The following is a 24,752-nucleotide window of genomic DNA, read 5'->3' on the forward strand; positions in this document are numbered from 1 at the left end:
ATTACATAAAATGTTCTCCAACATGGATTGTGCCATTTTATGTAATTCTTCACATTTGATGTTTGTTCATCTTTTTCAGTGAGTTTGGTTTTAAATGGTACATGATTCTTTAAAAACAATGAAAAGTTGTGACACTGACTCACGATTGGTTTAGCTTGTTTAGGGGTGGGACCTCGCTCCTATGGCTCCACCCTTTCCAAACATCTATTTGTTAATTAAACCACAACTTCTATATAAACAAAACATCACAGACAACAAGCAAAATAAAATAACTTCATCTAAAAACAGCAAATGGTTTAAAGCAGAATCTAAATTTAAAGACTACAAATAACATAATATAACATCTTAAATGTAATGGTCAGACTGCTTTTGTTGTGTGTTTCTCAGCCCTTTGCACTCACCGTGTTCATTTCAGTGACTCAGTTAATTAAGTTTGTAACGAGGGGACGTTCAGAAGTGAGTCACGTCACGGGTTCATCCCTCAAGCCTGAAACATGCTTCTGCGTTTTCACGGGCCCGTAAGCGCAAGAGCCCTTCCGGGTCCCTTACGTGCTTATGTATCCCTCCTTACGTGCTGACGGGTGTCGACCCCCTTTTCTAAAATTTACGGCAAAGCTCCGCAAGCTCACTCAGCCCGCAAGGCTGTGATTGGTCTGCTCCACATCCCTTCTGGAGCTGCATTTCCGGTTTCATGCCCCATAATACCGGCAGAAATCACGGAAGATTTAGAAGAACGAATATGGACCAAATAGAAGAGCACTTGGCAGAAGATATCCGATAGTATGATCACTTGTATAACCTGTCATTGACTGGCGGATTTGTCCGCCAGAAAAAGGCTACGATGGGCCGCAGTGGCTATGTAAATAAACAATCGACGAAGAAGAAAGAAGGCGTCTCTAAGGTCGTCTCGACAAAAAGCATTACTCCGCCTAGTGTTCTGGCGCAGAATTGCTTTGTAAGACGCGCAACGGTTGGGGAAGCATGAATGAAAACGAGTCTTGCGCCACAGCGGCGTGAAAAGACGCAGACGCAGTCGCAGAAGCATGTTTCAGGCTTCAGCCCTGTCTCCTCCTCCTTCTCCTTCTCCTCCTCCTCCATGTGTTACCTGCCGCTGCGCCTCCTCTCTCCGGACTGTGCGCCCTCACTGCGCCATGGCCACCGACACATGCGCCTCCGCTCACCTCCTCATGGATTACGAGACGCAGCTCTTCCCATACACCGGCGGCTACGGACGCTACAACCGCGTCGTGGTCGTGTTCAGCTGGCTGCCCAACTTCGCGGTCATGCTGAACCTCTTCAGCGACGTCTTCTTCACCCTGCTCCCGGACTCGTACCACTGCAAGCCGGACCCGCAGCTGCTGCCCTCCACCTTCCTCCTCAGCAACTTCTCCCGACAGCGCTACTTCAACCTCACCATCCCCTGGGTGAACGGCTCCGGCCTCAGCCACTGTGAGCTCTTCAAGTACCCGGCCAACACGTCGGAGCTCGCCGACACCGTGCCCAGGGAGAGGGTGTCCTGCACCCAGGGGTGGGAGTACAGCAGCTCAGCGGGGCTCCAGAGCAACTTTGTCACCGAGGTAAGGGACCGATCAGCCCGCCAGTCATCGTCAGGTCTGTGGATCAGGTGTGGACCTCCTAGATGTCTCTGGGCATGACATGCATGAGAAGGTTCATTCATCCAAAGTTGTGTGGCTGAAGTGAGGTTCCACTGGATAGAGCTGGATTTGTAGGTTGTCTGGATTCATTCACTCTTCTATAAAAGTTTCCCTGAGTCACTCTAAAAGCTGGTGATGTGATCTGGCCCTGCACCAACATGTTGCTGCTGGACACTTTCCTCACACAGGCTTTTATCAGTGTGGTGTGGAAGGGGGCTGTTCACAGCTTCCAGTCAATATTTGCTCAGGTTGAGCTGCTCAAACAGTTCTAACTCTCACTGATCTGTGGTCGGTCTGTAGACACCAAACACTGCACACACACACAGCACTGATATTCATTAATAAAACAAATGATCTACTTTAGGATTAAGAAGTGAGGGTGAAGTGTGTGAAAAGACAAAAAGAAGTTTTGTAGGATTTTAACTCAACACGCCAACTAGAAATCAGAGCTCAGACCTCCACCCAGGCCCAACAGTCTCCTTACATTCAGTCCAGCTGCACTAAACTCCACACACTCATAGAAATGAGTTCCCTAAATGTGCCAGTTTTTTATCATCAAAATCCCTGAATTATTGTCTCTGAAATAAAGGTAAATCTTAAGATCATCACCTTAAAATGAATTGAATATGTCCCTAACATCTGCTTACTACAACTGTTTTTATTGCCATGTATTTTGTCAAGCACTTTGTTACTTTGTTTAGAAAAGTGCTACACAAATAAAGACATTATTATTATTAATATTACAAACATCCGCCCCCTCATCTGGAGCCGCACCTAATTTGAACATGCTCTCTCTCCTGACCTATACCACGTCCCTCCAGCAGGTTTCATTGTTATCCGACATGCAGTTTTTGTGTAACTCTGATTGTAATCTATTGAACAAACATTCAAAACCAACCAACAAACTAGAATGACACTGTGTAGAGCTCGTACATCCACTGAGGCCCAGCAGTTACGCTTAATTTAATCAGGCTGCAACAAATTTCTGTCACCCGTAAATATCAGTTCCCTAAATGTTTCTGATTTCTTTCATCAACATCCAGAAATTATTCTCTGAGATGCGCAAATGGCAAAATCTTGCAATGTTGAAGAAGGTGATAACAACTTAAAAAAACGCCTGGAACCATCCTCTGCTTTGAATCCGCACCCAAATTGAATGGAAATCTGTTTAGTCGTTTTTGTGTTATCCTGTTTACAAACAAATAAACAGACGGTCGAAAACATAACCCTCGTGACAGAGGTAAGAATCAGAGCCTGAACATTATGTTTTATCGTGGTTGTGTCACATTGTGCAACGTGTGTAAATAAGCAGCAGAGACTTGTTTATCTCTTCGCTGGTCTCGTGCTCCTATCTGATTCCCCCCCCCCCAGTCTGCAAACACTGATAACAGGTTCTCCCCAAAACTCTGTCTCAAGGTGTCGTCACCCAAACATCTGTTTCTGTTCAGTGTTAGGTAACGTACAGCAGAAAAACACGGGGTGGTTGGTGCAGTCTCCAAACCAGGGTCATTATGGGTAATTGCCCCCTCAGCTTTTCCTCAGATTATCTTCAGTGTGTTGTGGTTCCGAGGAAATAAACATCCGGCAGCGGGGAGACCCTTTCCTCCTTTCCCCCCAGCGACGAGCTGTGGCGCTGGGAAGTCTGAGGGCTCGGGGTTCCTTCCTGAGTCAACACGTCCTTCACTGACAATGGCTTCCTCTGAACATGATGTCCCTCACCAGGCCACAGGGAAAAGTTAGGAAAGGAAAAGTTGACGAAACGAGATGAGAGCTCATCACATTAAAACACACCGAGCGATCTGATGCAGAAACACCTCAGAGTGTCGTCCTGTGGCCCCAGCCCACAACGGTGTTGTCTGCTGTGAGACGGACTTGTTTATTGAACTGGATGCTCATGTAGCAGGCGACTGTTTACAGAATGGATGTTGGTCCGATTCTGCCTGAGACCACTCCTCCACATTACGGAAGTCTCTTGCATTAGCTGAGCACATGCTGTCATGTTTTTCAGACTCGATACATGACTGAAGATTCAGTGTTTGGGACGAGTTCAGCAGCAGCTCGCACAAATACGATTTGTCCTTTGAGGCTGTGAAATAAAGACCCTTGAAAGCCCCAGGTTCACTTCAGGAAACACACTTCACCTGATTTGTATGTTCGTCAGACGTACTCAAGTTTTTATACAAAACCCTGTATTAACAAAATCCTTATTATAAACAACAGCTGTTTATTATACTTACCTAAAACTAATGGAGTGTAATATGATAATTCTGTAATAAATCCAATAGCATTTATAAGCTAAGAAAAGAGGATGTATCTTCATGGGAGTTCACTTTGTGTGTCTGAGATGTGGAGGTTTGTGTTGTGTTGGAATGAGGGACGGTTGTACTTCACCCTGTCTGGTGCTTATTATTGTCTCCACCGCATTTATATCAAAGAGAGGAGAAAAGTGGAGACGTTTCCTGCAGCGGCAGCTCACCTGGTGTAGATCAGCTGTCACTGACAGGCTCTACTTTGAGCTCCACTTTGTTCTAATGTAATAACAGTCAGCAGACATTTAACTCAATTAGAAAAGAACATGAGCTACATTCCTGCTTCCTCACACAAATCACTGTGTGTGTGACTCGTTTGCTGTTCTCTGCATCCTGTGTCCTCCGATTACCATGAATGCAGCATGTTGGTGACGTTGGTTTGTTCATGTCCCTTATTTTAAACTGTCATCACACATGAATTGGGTATCTGCTTTTTTAATATTTTTTGCAAATGTCCTATATTGTCGTCTATTCTCAAAGCACATTACAAGTCATTAGTTTGATTCAGCTGATGCCAATTAACTTACTGAGGCTTGAAGCTGATTGGTCATCCAACTGTAATGAGATGAAATGTGAAAGAAACGGAAAAAACATGTCAGATTCTAAGTGTCAGCTGCTGGGAAACAGTCAATTCTCATTAAATGTTTGTGACAGATTCAAATCCAGAGGAAACATTAGAAACAACCATGGATAATGTTTGGCTCAGTCTCAAATCCCAAAGCCTGTTTTTTCCATCCTTCTAATTTCTGCTGTTCACCTGACTTCATGTTGAGATGGCAGCAGGTACATTTTCTGCAGATGCAGAATTGAATTTTGATTTTTTTCCATAGAGGATAAAAAAAATTTAATAGCAACATGTGGAAAGAAAGTTTTACCAGTTTGAACAAAATAGATCCCTTCTTTATATGTGTTATCTAAAGCCAATGAAATTAACAGAAGTTTGTTTCCTTTTAAAAACCAAAGAAAATAGCAGCACCGTCTGTTTTTAGTGAAATTTAAGTTCATATTTAAATTTTTTATGTGTGTTGTCCTCTGCAGTGGAACCTGGTTTGCAGCGACTACTGGAAAATCCCTTTGCAGCACATCTGTTTCATGACAGGGTGGATTCTGGGATACATCTTCATCGGTACATTATGTGACTGGTAAGTGTTGATCATGTTTTATGTGGAGCCCCAGGGTGTTCAATATTCAATAAATGAAAAATAAACTCTAACATTAACGTGTGAATATTTTATTTTATTTTATATCAATGAACCAACTTTGAAATAATTGACAGTACTAAACAATAGCTACTCTCGGACATTAACATCAGATATCTGCAGCTGAATTGACTCCTGCATGCTCTACCCAGGTGGTGCCTTCCTTCACCCAAACGTTCAAGACAATTTCCTGTTGTTGTGAACGCTTCTTATTCAGACTATTCTTCTTATGTGAAAGGGAAACTATGAAAATGTCCAGACTCAAGTTTCCAGTCTTTCCAGAGTTCATGTCTGAAGATAACTTAAACGAACCTGAAATTATTGAGAAAAACACCATTGTGTGAATTAACAATGTCACGTGTGTGTAGGTGTGTGTGATGATGATGCCATGTGCATTGTGTGTGTTTGCAGGTTGGGCCGTCGGCGAGGTTTCCTCCTCTCCATCGTTCTGTCCAGCCTGCTGGGGGTCGCCGTGTGTTTGTCCAGCAGCGCTGTGATGTTCCTGCTGCTGCGTCTGGCTCAAGGCGTCATGCTCGCCGGGGTGCTCGTGTCCTCGTACATCGCCAGTGAGTATCCCACATCCCAGTATCTCACACATTCAGCCCAGGCTGAAAAAAACTACCTCAGCTCCTCCGCACCCAGCCGCTCACTTCTGTGTTTACTTTAGAGAGCACTTCAGGATTCCTGCACTCCAGTGTGAGTCACACCCTGGCACCGTGTTCATGCAGATGTCATGTTATTCTCTATTTTAATATCATTTGTCACTGTGATTGGAATTTAAACAAATTATCTAAAAAGAAATGTCACTGAAAAAAACTTGGCAAGATTATGTTCTGTTTTCATGTGGGGAAAAAATCTGCTTTAATCAAAACAGAAAGCTTTTTCTCAAGGGAACACAATTCTATTTTCAGTATCACTATCGCATTAAAATATAATTTAATCATGTTAATTCCAAAAAAAACAGAGCAGAACTTATTTCCTAAGTAAATACTCTCCTGATTTCTCTTTTTTACGATTTAGCTGCAGCCGTAGTGGGTTTGACAGCGATTATACATAATAGACGTTTTCTCTCGCTGGGAGATCTGAAGTTATGCAAATGTTAATATTGTAAATTCCTCCCTTGTGATTCCCCGCGAAGAATAAAATGTAGCTTATTGAGTTTGATGGAAACAGCTTCACATCCGACAGCTTGTGATGTAAACATGTAGAACGACAAACTGCCTTTAACTGACGGAGTTATCTAATCAGTCCGAGATAAGAGCTGTCTCACTGTGCGCTGTACAGAAGCAAGCTAGAAAAATCTGCTTATCTTCTGACGTTTTATTCCTGACTGCCCTCTTTCCACTGTGGGACTCATACAGGATTATCTTATCTTATTTTACCCTCTTATCTTTATTTCACAAAACAACTGAAGTCTGACTTTTTATTTGTGAAAGTCAAGAAAGACAGTTTGATATATAATGATAACAATGACGGCCGGATACTATTACCTTCTGTTGATTCCATACGACAGGAGACTGTAACGGTTTCTCTCTGAATACTTCTACCACTAATACTTTTATTCTTCTAAAAAGGCTTTTATATTACATTTAACAGTATTTTAACTCTGTTAGACTCTCTGTAAGCATGAGGAACAATTGAATTACTTGTATCAGACCCACGAGTCAGATAAATGATCAGATTATCATATTAATGTTTTGACAAAACACGTGAACGAAAAGTTCTGAGGATAATCTTAAAAATGGCATACCTGCATTTTCAATCAATCAATCCAATCTTACTTGTATAGCCTTGATTGGGCTTCACAGGGTGCAGCAGTAAGAAACTTTGAATCTTAAGAGAGAGTCACATGTGATGATCCCTCTCCCAGGACGGAAGTGCAATAAATGCCACGAGTAGTAGAGCTTAATATACTGTAATTAAAAAATACATGTTGGCCATCAATCGTACAAGTATAACGTTAAAGAAAAGATAAAAAAAATACTGTTATCATTTAATCTTAAATGTTTAACCCCTCGTCCCACATTGAGTCTGACTGTAATTTAAATTGCATTACACTTGGAGGAAATAGCCGAAGCTCAAACACACCAGCCGACAGCCAAACATGTGACCACTGGGGCTTTTCTCATTACAAGAAAATCAAAGCGAATAATTGTTTTACCAAATCATTTGTACCACTCTCTTTAGTTTGAAAGTTATAAATCATATATATTATATTAGAAGCAGGGTTGATCTCTGGTGACACTGTAGCAGAAATAGGTTTTTACAACAAAATCTTTGGATCTGCGGAAGAATAAACTTGTTTCTCCACAAAGCAGTGCTCAAGGAAAAACTAGTATTCAAATAGTTAACATTAGTAACAACTTTGAGATTACATCAGAATAAAAAAATGTTGTGAACTATGTTTTGGACACAGACATGTAGAATGGAAAGACGACTCACTCTGGGTTTGTTCGTGGACGTCATGTTCTCTGGTTGCATTTACTTCTTCACATCTGACTTTAAGGAATTTCTTCGAATTAGACCCGTTTTCACTTGGACCTAAAGATCAACTGATTTGATTTCAGTGGTCAAAGGTCACAGTGACCTCATATGAGTCTGGAAAGACGTGTGTGTCGACTGAAGCTGCTCTGGTTATTGAACCTATACATCTGCAGGGTCGTATTTCCTCTGTGGTCACGGAATAAATCAAACTAAATGACCGACCGTCTGTTGCCATCGGCTACGTGTCAGAGTAGATAAGATACAGAATTGGATTATTGTTTTTCACAGGTGTGTGTATGACTGACTATGTGTGTGTGTTTGTCTGTGTGTGTGCTCCTATGACGGAATCACTTTGTGTGTGTGTGTCGGGCTGAGCTGTGACTGACAGCCGGCAGCTGGTTGGGGTTTGTCTCTACTTGTGCGTCTCAGCTGTCGTCCACAGGGTTTCAGCGTCTCTGTGACGAATCCTTAGCTCCGTACCGACGCTGTCACTCTGCCTGTGACGAGACGTCCCTGACTGGTAGAGGACACACAGTGTCTCCCAACCACCCTGCTTGTTTTATTCCTAGAACTATCTCCAGAGTGAAGCAGCATGGGAATGTTGTTACGTGAACAGCATGCATTCCTGCGTGGGAAGTGGAGATACTGGGCGATGGAGTGTCCTGTCCGAAACGCACACGTTTTCAGCTTTTAATCAAATGAGACCCTACTCCCACATTCCTGTGAGGTCAGAGTGAGAGTGAGTCCAGGTTCTTCTTTTTGGGTCAGGCCTTGAGAGATTTTTTTTTCCCTCTGTGATGTCATTCCAAGCACATCTCGTCCACAGAGAGAAAGAAACAATAGCAGGACAGAGCTGAAGGCGAGGAAGTGAGCAGGAAGTAGGCAGGAAGTAAGCTCCTCGTTTTCCTTATAGGCCGGGAGCAGCTGGAAACCGAATCACAGCTGTGGAGGGAAGGAGGTTAAAGTTCAGGAAAAATTTGACACATTCGCACACATGTTTACGTCAGTACCCGAGTGTGGAGTTTGTTATCTCCTTGCTTACTGAACATTGCATTAGTGTTTATTTTCAGATAGTGTGCAGACTCTTGCTTTAAACCAGCAGACTCGACACTAGAGGAGATTTGATTGTCCTGTGTTGCATAGCTGAGTTTAGTACGGTTCTCATCGAGGAGACGCAGCACTTTTCTTCCACAAAACTACAAAAGCAAATGAGGTTTTCCTAGTTTTACTGTCAATGTATATTATACTGTCAATATAATACATTCAGCTCGGAATAAGAACATTACATTATTTTTCAGAAACCAATTAACACCTGAGCATACATCAATGGGATAAGAACTACCTAAAAAGACAGAAACCCTCTGTGAGATGTTTTGACATGTACTCGGTCGATGTCTCATCCACTAACATAGAGATGCTGGTGTTGATTGTCTATACTGCAGCCAGCCACCAGGGGGCAACCAATCTGTCCATCTTTATGTGCGATCCATGATCCTAACATTGAATACTCTAGGCTAATCCGTGCTGTTAAATATTAGCTAGTGGGTTAATATTTAATATATGAAATAAATGCAGTTATACAAAACACATGTATAACAGCCAGTAGTTGTGTGTGTGTGTGTGTGTCTGTGTATGTGTGTGTGTGTGTAAGGTTTCAAGATTTGACAGGAAGGGATTTGATTTCGGACCAAAGGAAGTATATTCTTTCTGTTTATCCTTGACGTGTCTCTCTCTCTCATCTCTCTCAGGGCTGGAGCTGTGTGATCCTCCTCACCGGCTCATGGTTGCCATGGTCAGCGGCTTCTTTGCCGTGTTTGCCGAGCTGCTGTTGCCGTGTCTCGCTCTGTTGTGCAGAGATTGGCCCATTTTGCAGGCTGTGATCACGCTGCCTCTGCTCCTGCTGCTTTCCTATTGGTGGTGAGTCAGGCGGCAGTATTCACACACCAAACACACAGACACACACCTCACCATCTGCGTATTTTTGGTGGTGCAGTAATGGCTGTTGGTTGCAGTGGTGCTCGATACCAGTGTCACATTATGACATAATGTGTTAGTGTGTGTTTGACGTGTCTGCAGTTTGCTTCTAGCAGCCACATCTGAAGGTTTGAATACACAAAACCCTCTGTTAGTGTTGTCATGTTTTCAGGTATGAAACTGAAGCAGTTAAACACACACACGCACACACACATTCCCAGGTTTTATGAATGAGCAAGGAGACCCTCAGTCTTCAGAGGAGTGAGCAGGCGTGATGCAACAACAGTAAAGCAGTCAAACGACCAGGCCCCAAATAACGGCTGATTACATTTGACCTCGTCAGCGACAACATTAATGTTAAAACCTCATTCAATTCTGTGATGGCTCATGAAGAGGAGACTGCAACGATATGCCCCTCACCCACTAATGAGGCTCCATGTTTCTAGCTTTCTGCAAAAAGCTTTGTAAATTTAGAGGGTTTTCTGAAGACCATCACTAAATGTGTGTGTCTGATGTGCCCGGGACAGTGGTGGGTGAATTCACTTCACTATTATTTAAGTTTATGCTCAGTTTGCACCTTGTTCTGGAACAATCTCTTCAACCTCCCTTAAGTCTCTTGAAACACGTCAGGAAGCGAGTGTCTGCAGTACCCGTTTATTTGACATTTGTATATAATCGTGATTCTTATCTAATCCTAACTTTGCATGAGGAGCCTGAAGAGCCTGACCCTCGTCTGTATCAGGGCGTCATGCAGGTGCAGCGGTTTGCACTGTGGCCACATAGTGACGACGTTCTTTGTTCGAATCCCGGCTCTATGTGTGCGTTTTTGCATGTTCTCCTCTGGTCAGGTAGACCAGGTAGATAATGGCTGGATGTGGATGTAAAAAAAGAAGATGTTTGTGTTTTTGAGCTCTGACAAGAGGATTTGTTTTTGCTCAGCTGTGAGTCCGTGTTTCCTGAGTCTCCTCGCTGGCTGCTGGCCACCGCTCAGATCCCTCAGCTGAAGAGGAGCCTCCAGGAGTTCTCCACCAGAAATGGTGTTTGTCTGCAAGATGACATTTACCCCGGTGAAACTCTCCTGTCAGGTACTTACACTCACACCTTTGTGTACGCACACACATACGCGCACACATATTTTAATCAAACATAAAAATGTGTCATAAACTTGCAAGAAAACAACCTTTATCTAAATATGATTTTATAAAAAGCTCAAACACAAGACACGAGGGTTTGTCACCTCCATTGATAGAAAACTCAAAAGCTAGATAAGATTTGTAAAATTGTTGAATTCTTGTTTTCATTACCCTTCCTCTGTTCGCAGATATAGATTCAACATATGGAGACGAGTGTCGACCGAGCTACCACTCAGTTCTGGAGCTGCGCGGGTCTCGTGTGATCTGGAAGAACTGCCTGATCCTCAGCTTCACTCTGTGAGTTTTTTATCTTGTAAATCCAGTTTCAGTCTTTCTCACCTCACTGATTTTTAAAGATGGGAAGTGAGCTGACGAAGAAGGTGAACAGTTCGATTTAAAGAATGTTTTTTTCAAAGCCTCTAGGTACAGGATGCGTTTTAAAGCAGATCCAGTGGCTTGTTTCTGAGGTTTCACTCCCTGGTCTCTCTCCTCCAGGTTTATTGGAACAGGAATCCAGTACTGTTTCACCAGAAACCTGCACCGTTACTCCACCAACTTCTACTTCAGCTACTTTCTCCGAGTCATCACCGGAGCGATGGCCTGCATCTTCATCTGTTTGTCCGTCAATCGCTTCGGGCGCCGTGGGATGCTACTGCTGTCTGCCATCATCACTGGGCTGTCGTCCCTGCTGCTGCTGGCCCTCACTCAGTGTAAGTCACATCTCGAGCTTCATAATACTATTATATTTCAACAGTTGTTCTCAGGTCGTTAGAGATCACAACACAAAGCAGTAATTGACTCATATTATGGAAATATACCGATATTTTTTTCAAAAGGTGACAAACATTGCATACATAACATTAAAATGAAACAGTTTAATATCAAAACACCCCAAATACTCACCTTTAATTGCATTATTTTCTGCACCTCAGGTTTTATATCTTGTACTTTACTATTATTATATACACTTATGATTAGTTGTATGCCACTTACTGGGAAATAATCTATACATCATAAACATATACTATTACCTGTATATATTCAGTCTATATATATATTTCAGATCTCCTTATAATTTCCTAGTAAATATACAGTATACATCCTACATATCTGCAAATTCTGTGCATTATAATTATTATACTATATATATTTAGAAGCACAGGATAACTATATATTAAGTATATAAATATAAACAATATAAATATGTACAATATGTATAGTTTGGTGTCTATGTATATAAATATGTATTTTAACTAACTCTCATTCTCGGGGTCAGGACCCAACATGGAGTTACTAGATATTTATATATAATCCATATTCTCCCTTCATGCTATTGAAAATCCAATGTGTACGCCATGCTGATCTGATCCATGGAGAAACCAATCCGCTGCACGGTGCTCCTGATTGATCGTCTCAGTTGATGGTGACGGTTTTTCCTCTCTGTGTGTCAGACCTGCGTGGAGGCCTGGTGCTGGTGCTCTCTGTCGTGGGCCTGCTGTTCTCTCAGGCTCTCGCTATGCTCAGTGTGTTCTTCGCCTGTGAGGTGATGCCCACTGTCATTCGGTGAGTGTCTCAAAATGATTCAACTCCTCCCTGACGGTTTCACATGATGGAATCTAAACATCGAAAGTGTTTAAAACTTAAAACAAGTATTGAATTAATCTTACTAACAATCAATCCCTATGAAACTGAATAAAGTGATAAATGTACATTAGTCCATGTTCAAACAATAAATCCAAACTCCCTGTGTGGTCTGTGCATGTTCCCAGTGTGTCTGCTTGGGTTTTCTCCAGGTCCTTCCGTGCACTGTCCAAAAAACATGCCGATTGGGATCAGATCAATAGGAAACTTTAAACTGTGCCTGGTGTGAATGGATGTTTGTCTCTGTATGTTGGGCCCTGTGATACAATGGTGACCCCCCCCCCCCCCCCCCCCCCCCCCAGATAACAGATTTCCACGTTTACGTCTTCACTTGGGCCCGAGTGCTGTACACAGAAAATATTGCCTGACCGTTACAGCTCGATGCCTTCTTCCTCTGACTGTAATTCTTTTCCCTCTGTCAGAGGTGGATGCCTCGGCCTGGTTCTGGCTGCGGGTTGTGTCGGCATGGCCGCCTCCTCCCTGATGGAGCTCCAGAACAACAGCGGCTACTTCCTCCACCATGTCATTTTTGCCTCCTTCGCCGTCCTCTCTGTCCTCTCCATTATGCTGCTTCCTGAAAGCAAACGCAAGCCGCTCCCTGACTCCCTGAAGCAGGGCGAGAACCAGCGGCGACCTCCGCTCTTCCTGGCCCGGCCCGACCGGGACAACCTGCCTCTGCTGTGCAGCCGGCCCCCTCTGGCGTCTTACAACCCAGACAACTACTCCCGCTTGTTTTCAGCCACCAGGAAGATGTTGACTAAAGAGAATTTGCCGTATCAGATTTCTCAGCCTGCTCTCTCCCCTCTGCTGTCCAGCAGTGACACACAGGGACAAGACAATCAGACGCAGAGGGCGGATGTACCTTAAGAGCCTCCTCATCCTCCTCTGTGAAAACGTGGATTATCCCTCCTCCTTCCTACCTCTGTTGGTTTTACCTTCATCCTTAAGTGAATTATTGTCTCAGGCACTGGACGCTCCTAACACAGCAGAGGAACTGGCCACAGCTTGAACTTTAGAACGATAACTCCAAGTTTGTTCTCAGCAAAATATCAGTATCTTGATGTGTTTTACATTTGAAGCCGTTACCGTGTGGTGGTATTTTCTCCTGTGGATTCAGCTTTTTTTGGAGGCTACAAAAGCCTCCGCTGAACTGTGAGTGTGCATGTTGTGTCTCTTTGTGCTGTCGACTCCTTGCTGTCGAGGTTAACACTCCTCTGGAAAGTCCAGGTGAGGTCACGCTGCTTGATTTGAGGTTTTCAAACCCAATTGTTTTTTGAAACTCGCTCCACCGTGCGGCTGCTGTAAATCATCACGGGATCATGTGAGCATCGACCCTTTGTCCATTTCTTAACAACTCATGCACTTTTCATTAAGTATGTTCATCTGATTCACCAGCAGTGTCTCCGTGCTGAGAGGACAAACAAGAGTGGTTCATGCTGTGGTAGGGGAAGTCCTGTGTTTACCCAGGAAACCCACAAGAGGATGCTAGATGATACCCTGCTCACTGGGAATCACTATCCTGTGGTAGACAATATTATTATTATCAATAGGATAAACCTAAGTCCAATAAATACATTAATATATTTTGTGTGTGATGTGCGAGCACAGTGAGGAGGTAAAGCACATAAATCATCTACCTCAGATTCGTAAAGTCTGTTATTCTCTGCTCACAAAGACGAGTTTAAAACCACAACCTTCACTCAGGAGTAAGAATCTGTGTTTAAATGAAAAAAAGGAAAAAGTTGATATTATCAATAAAGATATTGTATAGTATTTTTCCATATTGCCCAGCCCTAATTTATTCCTTAGCATTTTAATGGTGAAACCACTAACAAGCTCTGATAATCAGAGTTTTTCACTTTTAAGTATTGAACACAATGTGGAGATCTGTGTGAAAAATTAAAACCACAACAGTATTTTAATGGTTTTTCTCTGTAACGTTTTGCTGTCACTGAAAGGATGTTGAACTCCTCAAGGTTTTTGTGTGTGCATGTGTGCGCTACAAGAAAAAAACATACTGGCTCAGCCTTCATGAGATGTTACTGTGTTATATATATATTTTTTTTACAATAATTCACTTTCAATGTGCAAACAACATTTATATGAACCTAAATTCATATAGTTAGAAACTGATTTTACATTTTTTTATATGTTTATTTGTTTAAGATGTGATTTTTATGTTAAAAACTGTAGGAATTAAGGAATGTCACCTTTTTATTTGTGTTTTAGCTATCATGCCATCAGTTCACAGATCGAAATCATGTCAATATTTTCAAGCCAAAAGTGGAGCAACTCATCACAAATTAAATTTTAAAGGTGTAAATCTGCAGTGACACGTTTATCTCTCAGGTGCATTACACTCTCAAACCACTAGGTAGAGCACTTCTCCTAGAAATATGGACATGCTGGTGTCTTGGACTGTTTTTGTGTGTTTTTTTACTTCATGTTCTGATCCTCTTTGTAAAAGTGTCATGTAATACAGATGTTCAATACAGATGAAACATTGACTCAGGCCTGAACAACTTCAACTTGATGTGATCATTTCTGTTTGGTTTTAAATGTGACACTGTAACTGAATCAAACCTGTTGAAGTCCATTCAAATCAGATACGACCCCATCTGTCCAACCCGATTGACACTGCAGCGCTTCAGTGTTTCTTTCAGCACAGAGAGGATACATGGAAAAAGCTGATTGTAGATCTATACATGGAGAAACTGCCTCAATCATTTACACTGTTAATGTGATAAGAGCCTGCAGAGCCAGTGTGAGCAGGAGGCCCAGTGCACTGTGGGAGTGGACGGCTCCGGAGCTGGTGAAGAAGAAGCTCGTCCTGCACGGGGTCTTCACCTCCTCGTACGGAATAGGGACATCATCTGGACTCGCACCACTCAGGCTGTCACGGACCTGACACACAAAGATAAGACCGTCAGCCAGCAGACGCACAAACACTGTGACAGGTGTGTGCTCTCTCACAGCGTCCACCTGCTACCAGAGCACCTTCACCAACTTTATTATAGAAGATCCACTGTTTTTTTTATCATGAATCACTTTTTAATCTGCACGACAGAAATCTAGATCTTTTGACTCTTTCTATAAATGCATTTGCAGAGGCTGAACAGTCTCATCAAATATATATTCTCTAGATTTAGTTTTGGATCTGCACCATATTGCACAGACTCAAAGATATCAGTCCTCTAAACATGTGAGATCATGTAAAATGATGACCCCCAATCTCACAAAACAAACATGATGTTGTTCCACCTCCTGATTTGGATCCACACCAAAAAGTCCAATAAACAAACCAACACAGACGAAACCTCCTCAGGCAGAGGAAATAAAAAGATGATTGGTTTTTCAGACTTTGGCTTATTTGTATTTATTTTTATCAGGATTTTCTAGACTAATCAAAATAATCGTTATAACCTCCGCCCCCGCTGGTTGTTTGTTCTGTTAGTTTGCTTGGGACGATGCTGTGTGGGGCGGGTGAGGGAAGAGCCCATTCAATTTTGGTGCAGGTTCAGAGCGGGGGACAGATCCAGAATATTAGCACTGCAAATACATTTTACCACATTTTCACCATTTTCCAAGAAAATTATAATTGTTCATAGATCTTGATTATATATATATTTTTTTAAATCAGACACATTTTGGGACCTGAGATCTCTGAGTGTGTGAAATCTGTTTACATTCATGGGACTGGTTGGCCTTGGTGGAGATGTGCACTCTGAGTGGAAAAACAAGCTTTACATAGATGGAAATCAATTGGGCTCTATGAATGTTTGCAGTAGAATATCATGTTTCATAATAGGACGTTTTTCTTTATGATTAAAAGAATCAGAAAGATACTCAGTCCTTCCCATTAGCAGAGTTACCATGACACACTGAATTACTTTTCATACTGAAAATGAAACACATCTTACCCAGTTGTGATTCAACTGAAGATATGTAATGTTTCATAAAACCTGTGCCAAAGGCCAAGGGGTTCATCTAATGGATGTAGTGTTATATAACCAATTCAGAGTATTTCTAACCCTCACATGATCAACCCTGCAATCATACAACCACTTTGTATTTTCACAGGTTGTAGAAATGGTGATTTTTATATTCTCCATCTCACACGATGAAGGTGCAGCATCAGATGCTCCCGGCCGGGTTCACACCCAGTGGTTCACATCCACGTCTTTCAAACTTTACACCCCCAGTTATTAATCCAGGCTCGCTGTTATAAATGTCTTATCTCCAAGATAACCCTCAAGGTTATTTCCTCACCCTTGACAAACCTCTTTCCCAGCCACAAGCAACATTATGCCCATAATGTTCATTCAATGATTAAGTGTTTACTGCAACTACTACTGCAAAAAAAAATGGTGTTCGAACTGATATCAGAAATACACACACAGAGTTCATGGTTGTTTTCGTTCATGTCTTTAGCTGTGAGGACAAATCTTGGTACAAATCGATCGTTTGGATATTTTGTTATTTTGTTATAATCTTGTTTTGGGTTCAGTTCAGAACTGTTAGTTTGGTCGGGAGTGTCGTCTCATTGGTTGAAGAGTTTCATTGTGAATGCATTAACAACACAACTGTACATATTCGAATGTGTGTGAGTGCGTCAGTGTCTTTTCTTCACCTTCTCGACCTCTCTCAGGACCCGGAGCAGGTTGTTTCCCAGAGCAGCTTTAACCTCTTCATCGGTCCATCCTCTTCTCAGCAGTTCAGCCACCAGATTGGGCACCTTGGACACATCCTCCAGACCCTCAGGTAATCTGCCGGAAGGAGGATTTTACTTCCTATTAGTCACACAGAACTGTCATGTCAAGTCTTCTGTAGTGTATTTACTACACAGCAACTGCTCAATCAACTACCATGGGATTTATGGGAACACAACACATTTACTGTATATATTATTTTTTCGATATTGTTGTTTTTTATATTGATGTTTATATTGCTCTATATTGTTGTTTTTATATTGTTGTTTGTAAAGTGCACCAACCACACCAAGGCAATTTCCTGTATGTGAAAATATACAAGGCAATAAAAAGAATTCTGATTCTGATTCTGATTCTGATTCTGATTCTGATTCTGATTTTTTCTGGAGAGGTGGAGCATGATCTGAGATTGATCTCTTAAAACATCCAGGATTTCTTTTCACATTCCTTAACATGATGAGATAAGATGTTTTTCAACATTGTCGTTGATTTCTCAGAGGGGAATTCATGGATCATCAGACATGATTGGGGCACTCCAAATAAAAATCTGTATCTTGTGAATTTAAATGTTGTTTCATAAGGGGACTGTTGGGCCTTGGTGGAAGTGTAAACACTAGTTGCTGTAACATTAAAAATGCAAACATTCTTTCAAAACAAGCTCAGGGAACAAAGAAATATCTTAATGGCCGGAATTTTTCTATATCGGAGAAATTTTTGTTAGGATGTGAGATTCCAGTCCTTTCTCGTAATAAGCCGCTCAATTTGGAAATCGCCTTTTCTGGACTCCAAGTTAATGTAGGAATGGTTCCTGTACCAACCTGGTTACTCCGTCATAATCTCCACCAAAACCGATGATACCCGCCCCGGCCACTTTCTTGATATGGTCAAAGTGATCTACAGTGACAGCAGTAAACAGAGATTAAAGTGCATCAACATGGGGGGGGCTGTGGAAAGAATAACCGCTGTTAATGCTCAACCAGCTTTACAGCGGGTGTCATCAGCATCAGCATCATAATCCGCATCATAACGGTTTAATTTACCAGCAACATCCGAGAGGTTCGCGGTCTTGCTGCAGGTCACGTAGTCGTTGTAGAAGTTCACCATGACGATTCCGCGGGTTTGATTCTGCAGCGACAGACAGGATGGGACGTGGCAGTGAGACGTGGAGCGAGACACAGTGGGATTTCTGTTCTGTTAGACATGGAGACCCTGCAGGGACTGACTGAGAGAGAGACGTGACCCGAGCCAAGAGACGTGTTCAAACCCGCTGTAATCCAAGTACATGAGGGTATTGACCTCATCTATTCGAATGCCCGGTTGGAACCGTTTGTTATTTAACACTGCTGCACAATAATCCTCCTTTTATTGCCTTTAAACGTGAACCTGCCTTTATTATATCAGTATAAGTCCACACAAGGTGAGCGGTTTACAGCTGCTGTGAGGCCTAGGGGCCACAAAGAGCTTTATGTGCGTGTCAGTTATCTGAGATAGTGAGCAGGGAAGGTAGCTTGTGTTTTCATAGTTTTTAACAGCTCCTGTGGACCATTCACCCGGAACTTACTGCTTCTCCATAACAAAACATCTCTAATCTTTGTGGTCAATAAAAGCTCAGTAACATTGAGCTGTGTGCCATGAGAACCTGAGGGAGAGAACACCACAGCTTTGTGCTCATCAAGGCAACTAAACTGTAAAATACCCAATAACCACGTTTTTATAGCATCAAATAATGAATCAAGAACTCGTCCTGAAAAAATTGGCACTTGAGCATAAATCAGTGTGATAAAAAATAAAATGATAGAAACCATCTTTGAAAGTTTCTTATTTTACTTGTGCTTTGACTTTTGAAGTTATATGTTGACTGTGGCAGGACAAATTATGGTGGGCTGTTACAGTCTAGGTAATCAATACACACTCACACACACACACACACAGACACACACAGAGTGACTCACGACTCTCTTGAGAACATCATCAGGGACGTTCCTCTTGTGCTGACAGATGCTGTAGGCAGAGGAGTGGCTGAAGATGACGGGAGCTTTGGACATGTCCAGCACCTGGTTCATGACGGCAACAGTCACATGAGCCAGGTCAATCAGCATCCCCAGCCGGTTCATCTCCACTATCAGTTGCTGTTGCGGGTTAAACACAATGATTAATAAAATAAGAATAAATAAATACTTTATAGATACATTCAATTTTCCTTATCTACTCGGTAAACATATTACAAGTGAAATTAAAACATGTTGTTATTCTAATTGATTCAGACACATTTGCACCAGCAACAGGCTTAATTTCAAGTAAGTTTCAAGTGTGAAAGTGGAGACAGTTTTCATTTGACACATTTTTGAAGAGATGTCTTGTGACACCTTGATTGGGCAATGGAAGAATAACATCTGTAGATACTTATTGACCGACCTTGCCAAATGGAGAGAGGCCATTGTGTTCCGATGGCTCTGATCCAGTGTCAACAAGCCAGTTATCCGCCCTGACAAGAAAAACAAAAAGAGTCCCCTGAAAAAATCAGACTGATGAGAGGAGAAAATTTGTTTTTGATTCCTTGGATTGACCAAATAATATTATTAATAAGAATACTTATCACATTTTTAGTTTTGGACTTTTTATTAAATCGATCTGTTTAGATTTAATACCCATGTGAATTAGTTTTTTTCAAATACCTGATACTGTAGTCACTGCAAATATTATTATAAATGCTCGTATATGGCTTCAGCACCTCAGTGCCTCCTGCAGAGAATCTGATATCAATGCACACGAGGCCTGAAGGAAACCCCCAAACTTTCCACATCCTTAGCAGAGCAATACATCCGACTGTTACACACCTCACTGAGCTCCACTGATCGTTTGCTTAATAAACAGACATCTGCTTTCTCCAGGGGAAAATCTGTAAATCATTAACCCTGGGAAACGAGAGATAGTTGGCAGACTAAATTGAAAAAAATCGGCTTCATGTATTTTCTTAGCAAAAGAAGATTTTGCAAAAGAAAACATAAAATACAATGTTGCGCTATAGATTCAAATACATGACGAGATTTGATTTGATTTGATGGGATCTGAACTGATTTATCGATTTATCTTCACGTTGATCTAAAGAAAGATTTTAAATATATGTCATTTAAAGGTTGAATGGATATTTTGGACGTTGAAGGAAGGGGCTGAGGTGGAGATGTGTCTAACAGGCTGGTCTGGGAGGAGGCACTGGGGACCGGGTGGAAGGAAACTCATTGTGGGTATTCTGTCTCTGCTTCATTATTACATGTGGGCTTGACAGGTGTGGTGGAGGCCCTGCCTGGCTCCCGATCTTTAATTGAACTAGTTAACACTTCAAAGTTCCACCAGTTACAATTTGCTGATTGTCCATGTGTTAAATAAAAAAAAAACAGAATAATTTTGGTTATGGTTTGGCCAAAAGATAAGAAGCGATCACTAGGTCTTGGTTGGATTTTTTAATTCTTTACAAATCAAAATCAAATCAGTTGAGAGTTCACTCCACCTCAACCAACAACAATGAAGGACTAAACCTGTTTAAAGGTCACATGTGTCTCTTTGTCCTTCGTGTACTAGATGGCATAATTGAGCTGCGCTGATGTTTCTTACCACGGTGTGTTGCAGGAGTGTGTGAGAGTCAGGTAGCGGACCCCCAGCTGGTACATGAGGCGGAGGGTTCCCAGACTGCTGTCCAAAGAATGACCCCCCTCCACCCCGATCAGACTGGCTGTCTTGTTCATGTTGAAGGCGTCCATGATGTCTGTGCAGCCACATGTGAGAGATGACAGGTGATTCCACCAGGCACCCGAGGCAGGTAGGAGCAGAGACGACGTAGCAATGCATTTCAATGACTCTGAACTTACTAGTACAACTTAAAGTCTCACCTTTGCTGCTGGTGGCGAACATGAAGGTTTCTGGGTATTTTTGGCAAATCCTGTGAATCACATCGATCTGGTCCAGTGTTTGTCTGACGGCATCTTTGTACTGAGTCTCACATGGAACGTAGGCTGACCAGAACTGAGAGGAATAAATGATAATGTATGGATTATATGCAGTGCTGATGTGTAGCATACAGCGAGTTCTCAACAAGGTTCTTCATAAAGTAAGACACAAGAGATTTAGAAGGCGTCGCACCAAGGGTTCGATGTCTTCAACAAATGAAATGTTTGATTTAAGCTGTGGCCCCGGAATAGATAATGATGTCATCCGCGTACACACCCCTGTGGCTGTAGTTTCAAGTAAACAGTTTCATTCTATAATATTTTATTTATCACAGAAATAAGGAGGCTTACACCTACAAGGCACAAGGGCTTATATCATTAGATCTTCCTCACACCTCAAAATATGAAACCTCTGGAATGATATCAATATCCTTTGACCTTGAAAGCCTAGTTTCCTTTAATTCCCAGTACATCCTATTCTGTATGTACCTGCGCTCCCAGCCGTCCCTCTTTGATCTTGGGGATGTTGGTGTGTGTTGTTTGGAGGGTGTTGAGATCCACTTTGCTGAGCTCATTGTTGAATTGCTTTAGAAGCTGCCATGGCAGGTCGTTGTGGCTGAAAGATCAGAAGGTGGAGCGGTCACTCTCTAAGGCTTTCATCACAAAATGCTTTGATAGCAGCGAGGAAAACACCTACGATTCTTTCCTATTTGTATTCAAGAGCATTAACTTTCAATTGAGACGATAATATTTTCATTTCCTGTCCAGATCTTCTAATGCTTTTCTTAAAAAACCCTGTCCATGCTGGATAAACAGCCGACCAGAGTTCTGGAGCAGCATTCACAACAACAGAATAAACAGCTTTCTGTGCAGCAGTATTCTCTAAAGTTTGATGATTTTGCACTTGTTTTGAGAAAGGGGCACCAGCTTCTATTGGAACATGATTTAGCCAGACTCAAATTTTGAAGTCATGATTTCTTGACTCAATGGATTAACATTCTCTATTTCAAAAGAGCACAAAAAGGAACAACCGGGTACAAAAAAACTGACATTTGTTAGAAAAGGAATATTTACAAAGACATAAACTGCAAAGTGAAATAAATGAAACCTGCTGTTGCTCATTTACTGCTGTTCACAAGTTTCATTCCAGGCAAACTTGTTTGGAAGAGTCACTGCAGCTGGAAAATGAAGTCAAATCAACACAAACACTGATTTCAATTCTAAATTATATGAAGCTGTTTGTGCATATAACAATATTTTCCAATATTTTCTATCACGGTTTTAAGAAACCCAGTGAAATTGTGAGGAGCTCAATGTGTTGCTTAATGTGACATGATCTCACTGTGATGCTGAATGAGTCATAAACTGGAAGTGTTTTGATATATATTCTTAGCTCCATCTGAGGCAACCCCTTTTTTACATTAACAAGCAGAAAAAAGTTTGTTGCCACATTGTTGGCATGACACAGGGTTTTTAATATTTGAGAGCATATTATCATAGATTTATTTCAATGCCAAATGTAGATTTTCATTTATCGCACTTTTAAAATAATAATGGTGCAATTAAAATAAAAGATCTGTTGAGGCTGGTTGAACAGGAAATAAATAATTTATCTATTTTTATATATACAGCTATTGGGGATAAGTCAGGGCTACCCAGAGAAGGTTTTTCCTCATCTGTGAGCAGAAACCGTGGTTCAGGTTTTAATTAAGGGTTTTATATAGGTGGCTTTGGCTACCAGATGCTTACAGCTTGAGGCTGCCCTCTGAAAAGATGTTTTGAGCAGGAGCAGAGGAAATTTGCACCCTAACAGTTGCTATTTGCGACGGGAGTTAAGAAAGAATAAAGATAAGAAAGAAACCTCATAATAAAGAAAGAAACCCCATAAAAACTGTTTAGCTTTTTTTTGCTGAATTAGCAATGGAAATTGCTTCCGAATGCTTTTTATGTTGCTTCCATGGCAAAAAGCAAATACCATAATCAAAACCAACATGTGAAGCTCTTTTCGTTCCATGTAGGACACTTACCCATCGATGAGTGGCGTCTCAGACATCAGCTTCAGAGCTCTGGTTAAGTACTGGTCTGCCGAGGTGAAGGCACAAGAACTGACCCACACCACCAGAAAGACAGCTGAGATAACCCTGGACAGCATTTCTTTAACTCTTACACACTGTTGAATCCTCTTCTTTTTCTTTGTGTAAACAAACTTTTTAGATTAGATTTGACTGTACTTATTTTTTATCCTCTGAAGCGATACTGACCAAGCTGCAGCTGGAAATGATTTCCCCTCTCGTCTGCCAGTTTCCAGTCGTTTAGTTTAGTTGGTAACGGAGCAGATTCTTTTGGATTGTCACCACAGTCTTCTGTTTGTTTCCATTTGACTACCTCTTTAAACATCAACTCGGCTCCTTGCTCCTCCCCTGTGAGTCTGTTGTTTATTACTGTGCAGTCGCTTAAACAATCCTTACAGTCTCTGTGGTGGTTGAGCAATAACTGGTGGTAAATGGATATTGTGCCTTTTGACGGCTTTTCCATAGCTCACAATATCTTCTCTTCCTTTTCAGAATCAGAATCAGAATCAGAATCAGAAGTATTTTATTGCCAAGTAGGTTTACACCTACAAGGAATTTGCTCTGGTTATTGGTGCATACAATGAACATAGAAACATAAAATGCAATAAATACAGCATACATAGGAAAAGCAATAAAAAATAGAAAACCAGTATATATTTACTCACTGTTTAATTTTATTTACTCACTTACTCATATTTGTACAAAGTAGCATTTATTTTGACATAAACATTTCTGAATAAAAATATATGAAAGGTAAAAGATGTAAAAAGTAAAATGCAAAAGAGTAAACAGTGTCCGATTGCAATACTGATTTTTCATTAAGTTTGTCAGTGTAGTTGACCTTCACCCTGAAGAGGAATTATTGAATTTCACATGAAGTTAGTTTTATTATAAGTGTACATGCTAGGGCTGAGCAATATGGTCAAATGTTTTATCATGATTTTTCATCACCCAGCCCGAATATGCTACACTTTTCTGTAGTACTTGTTTATTTTGACCTAACTCGATAATTAAAAATGTAAACACAGATCTCGGAAAAGTCCAAATATGATGTTTCTCAACGGTGTATTTAGCTTAAGAAGTAAATTTGATCTGAAACCATGACGGAACATTAAATCTTTGAAAAAGTTGCATAGTCAGTTCCACCATTTACTCATCTGGGCCAATGCTCCTTTCAAGAGCATAAGACCAGGGATCTGTAAATGTGTGGGGACTGATGAGGCAGTTCAGGTGGTGAACCTCACCAAGGGCACCAAGAAGGCGCGAGTTGGCCCTGGCACGTAATCAACAATTCACTGGTGGTACAGACCTCGTTTGGAGAATTAACACTGCGGCAGTGTTTCTGACTCAGAAACAGTTGATCCGCTAATAATTAAAAGGTGATCCTGTATAATAATTAGAATTATTAAGGATTTTCTTCATGCTCGAACATGCACTTAAAGCACAGTAATTTATCTTGACTATGACATGACGGAGATGCCCTCTCCGTGAGGTGTCATATGTAAGCTCTGATTTATCGCCCGTAAATGTCACCCTCTTATCTTCAAGGCTGCTCTGGGACAAAGGGCTACAGGCAGATCACCCAGTGCTCGAGCAAACTGAAGACAAGATGATTCAAAAACCGTCATCACA

At 41.5% G+C, this 24,752-nt stretch overlaps 2 protein-coding genes across 2 annotated transcripts; one reads left to right on the forward strand and one right to left on the reverse strand.

Annotated features, from left to right (window-relative positions):
• Positions 1-867: 867 nt before the first annotated feature.
• slc22a31 (solute carrier family 22 member 31) lies at positions 868-14,907 on the forward strand. The gene is made up of 9 exons (XM_062382164.1): positions 868-1,577; positions 5,003-5,106; positions 5,575-5,729; positions 9,396-9,564; positions 10,561-10,706; positions 10,943-11,051; positions 11,250-11,464; positions 12,206-12,317; positions 12,818-14,907. The coding sequence occupies exons 1-9, from the start codon at positions 1,044-1,046 to the stop codon at positions 13,260-13,262; spliced, it is 1,989 nt and encodes a 662-aa protein (XP_062238148.1). The 5' UTR covers positions 868-1,043; the 3' UTR covers positions 13,263-14,907.
• dpep1 (dipeptidase 1) lies at positions 14,288-23,425 on the reverse strand. The gene is made up of 10 exons (XM_062382177.1): positions 23,076-23,425; positions 21,538-21,664; positions 20,992-21,124; positions 20,717-20,867; positions 19,520-19,589; positions 19,057-19,233; positions 18,145-18,229; positions 17,923-17,998; positions 17,026-17,161; positions 14,288-15,299 (listed from the first exon to the last, which is right to left on the reverse strand). Exons 1-10 carry the CDS (start codon positions 23,198-23,200, stop codon positions 15,123-15,125), a joined length of 1,257 nt encoding a protein of 418 aa, XP_062238161.1. The 5' UTR covers positions 23,201-23,425; the 3' UTR covers positions 14,288-15,122.
• Between the last annotated feature and the right edge of the window lie 1,327 nt (positions 23,426-24,752).

The sequence above is a fragment of the Platichthys flesus genome, chromosome 1 (assembly GCF_949316205.1).
Source record: "Platichthys flesus chromosome 1, fPlaFle2.1, whole genome shotgun sequence".
Classification (NCBI taxonomy): Eukaryota; Metazoa; Chordata; class Actinopteri; order Pleuronectiformes; family Pleuronectidae; genus Platichthys; species Platichthys flesus.

What these genes read in the sequence shown, in the direction of transcription:
- dpep1 (XM_062382177.1), bottom strand. Translation starts at nt 23,200, where the DNA reads ATGCTGTCCAGGGTTATCTCAGCTGTCTTTCTGGTGGTGTGGGTCAGT. An exon ending in GAGACGCCACTCATCGATGG is followed by an intron (nt 21,665 to 23,075) that starts GTAAGTGTCCTA and finishes CTGATCTTTCAG; the next exon opens with CCACAACGACCTGCCATGGC. An exon ending in GATTATGACGGAGTAACCAG is followed by an intron (nt 17,162 to 17,922) that starts GTTGGTACAGGA and finishes TCCTTCCGGCAG; the next exon opens with ATTACCTGAGGGTCTGGAGG.
- slc22a31 (XM_062382164.1), top strand. Translation starts at nt 1,044, where the DNA reads ATGTTTCAGGCTTCAGCCCTGTCTCCTCCTCCTTCTCCTTCTCCTCCT. An exon ending in ATCGGTACATTATGTGACTG is followed by an intron (nt 5,107 to 5,574) that starts GTAAGTGTTGAT and finishes GTGTGTTTGCAG; the next exon opens with GTTGGGCCGTCGGCGAGGTT. An exon ending in CTGCTGCTTTCCTATTGGTG is followed by an intron (nt 9,565 to 10,560) that starts GTGAGTCAGGCG and finishes GTTTTTGCTCAG; the next exon opens with CTGTGAGTCCGTGTTTCCTG.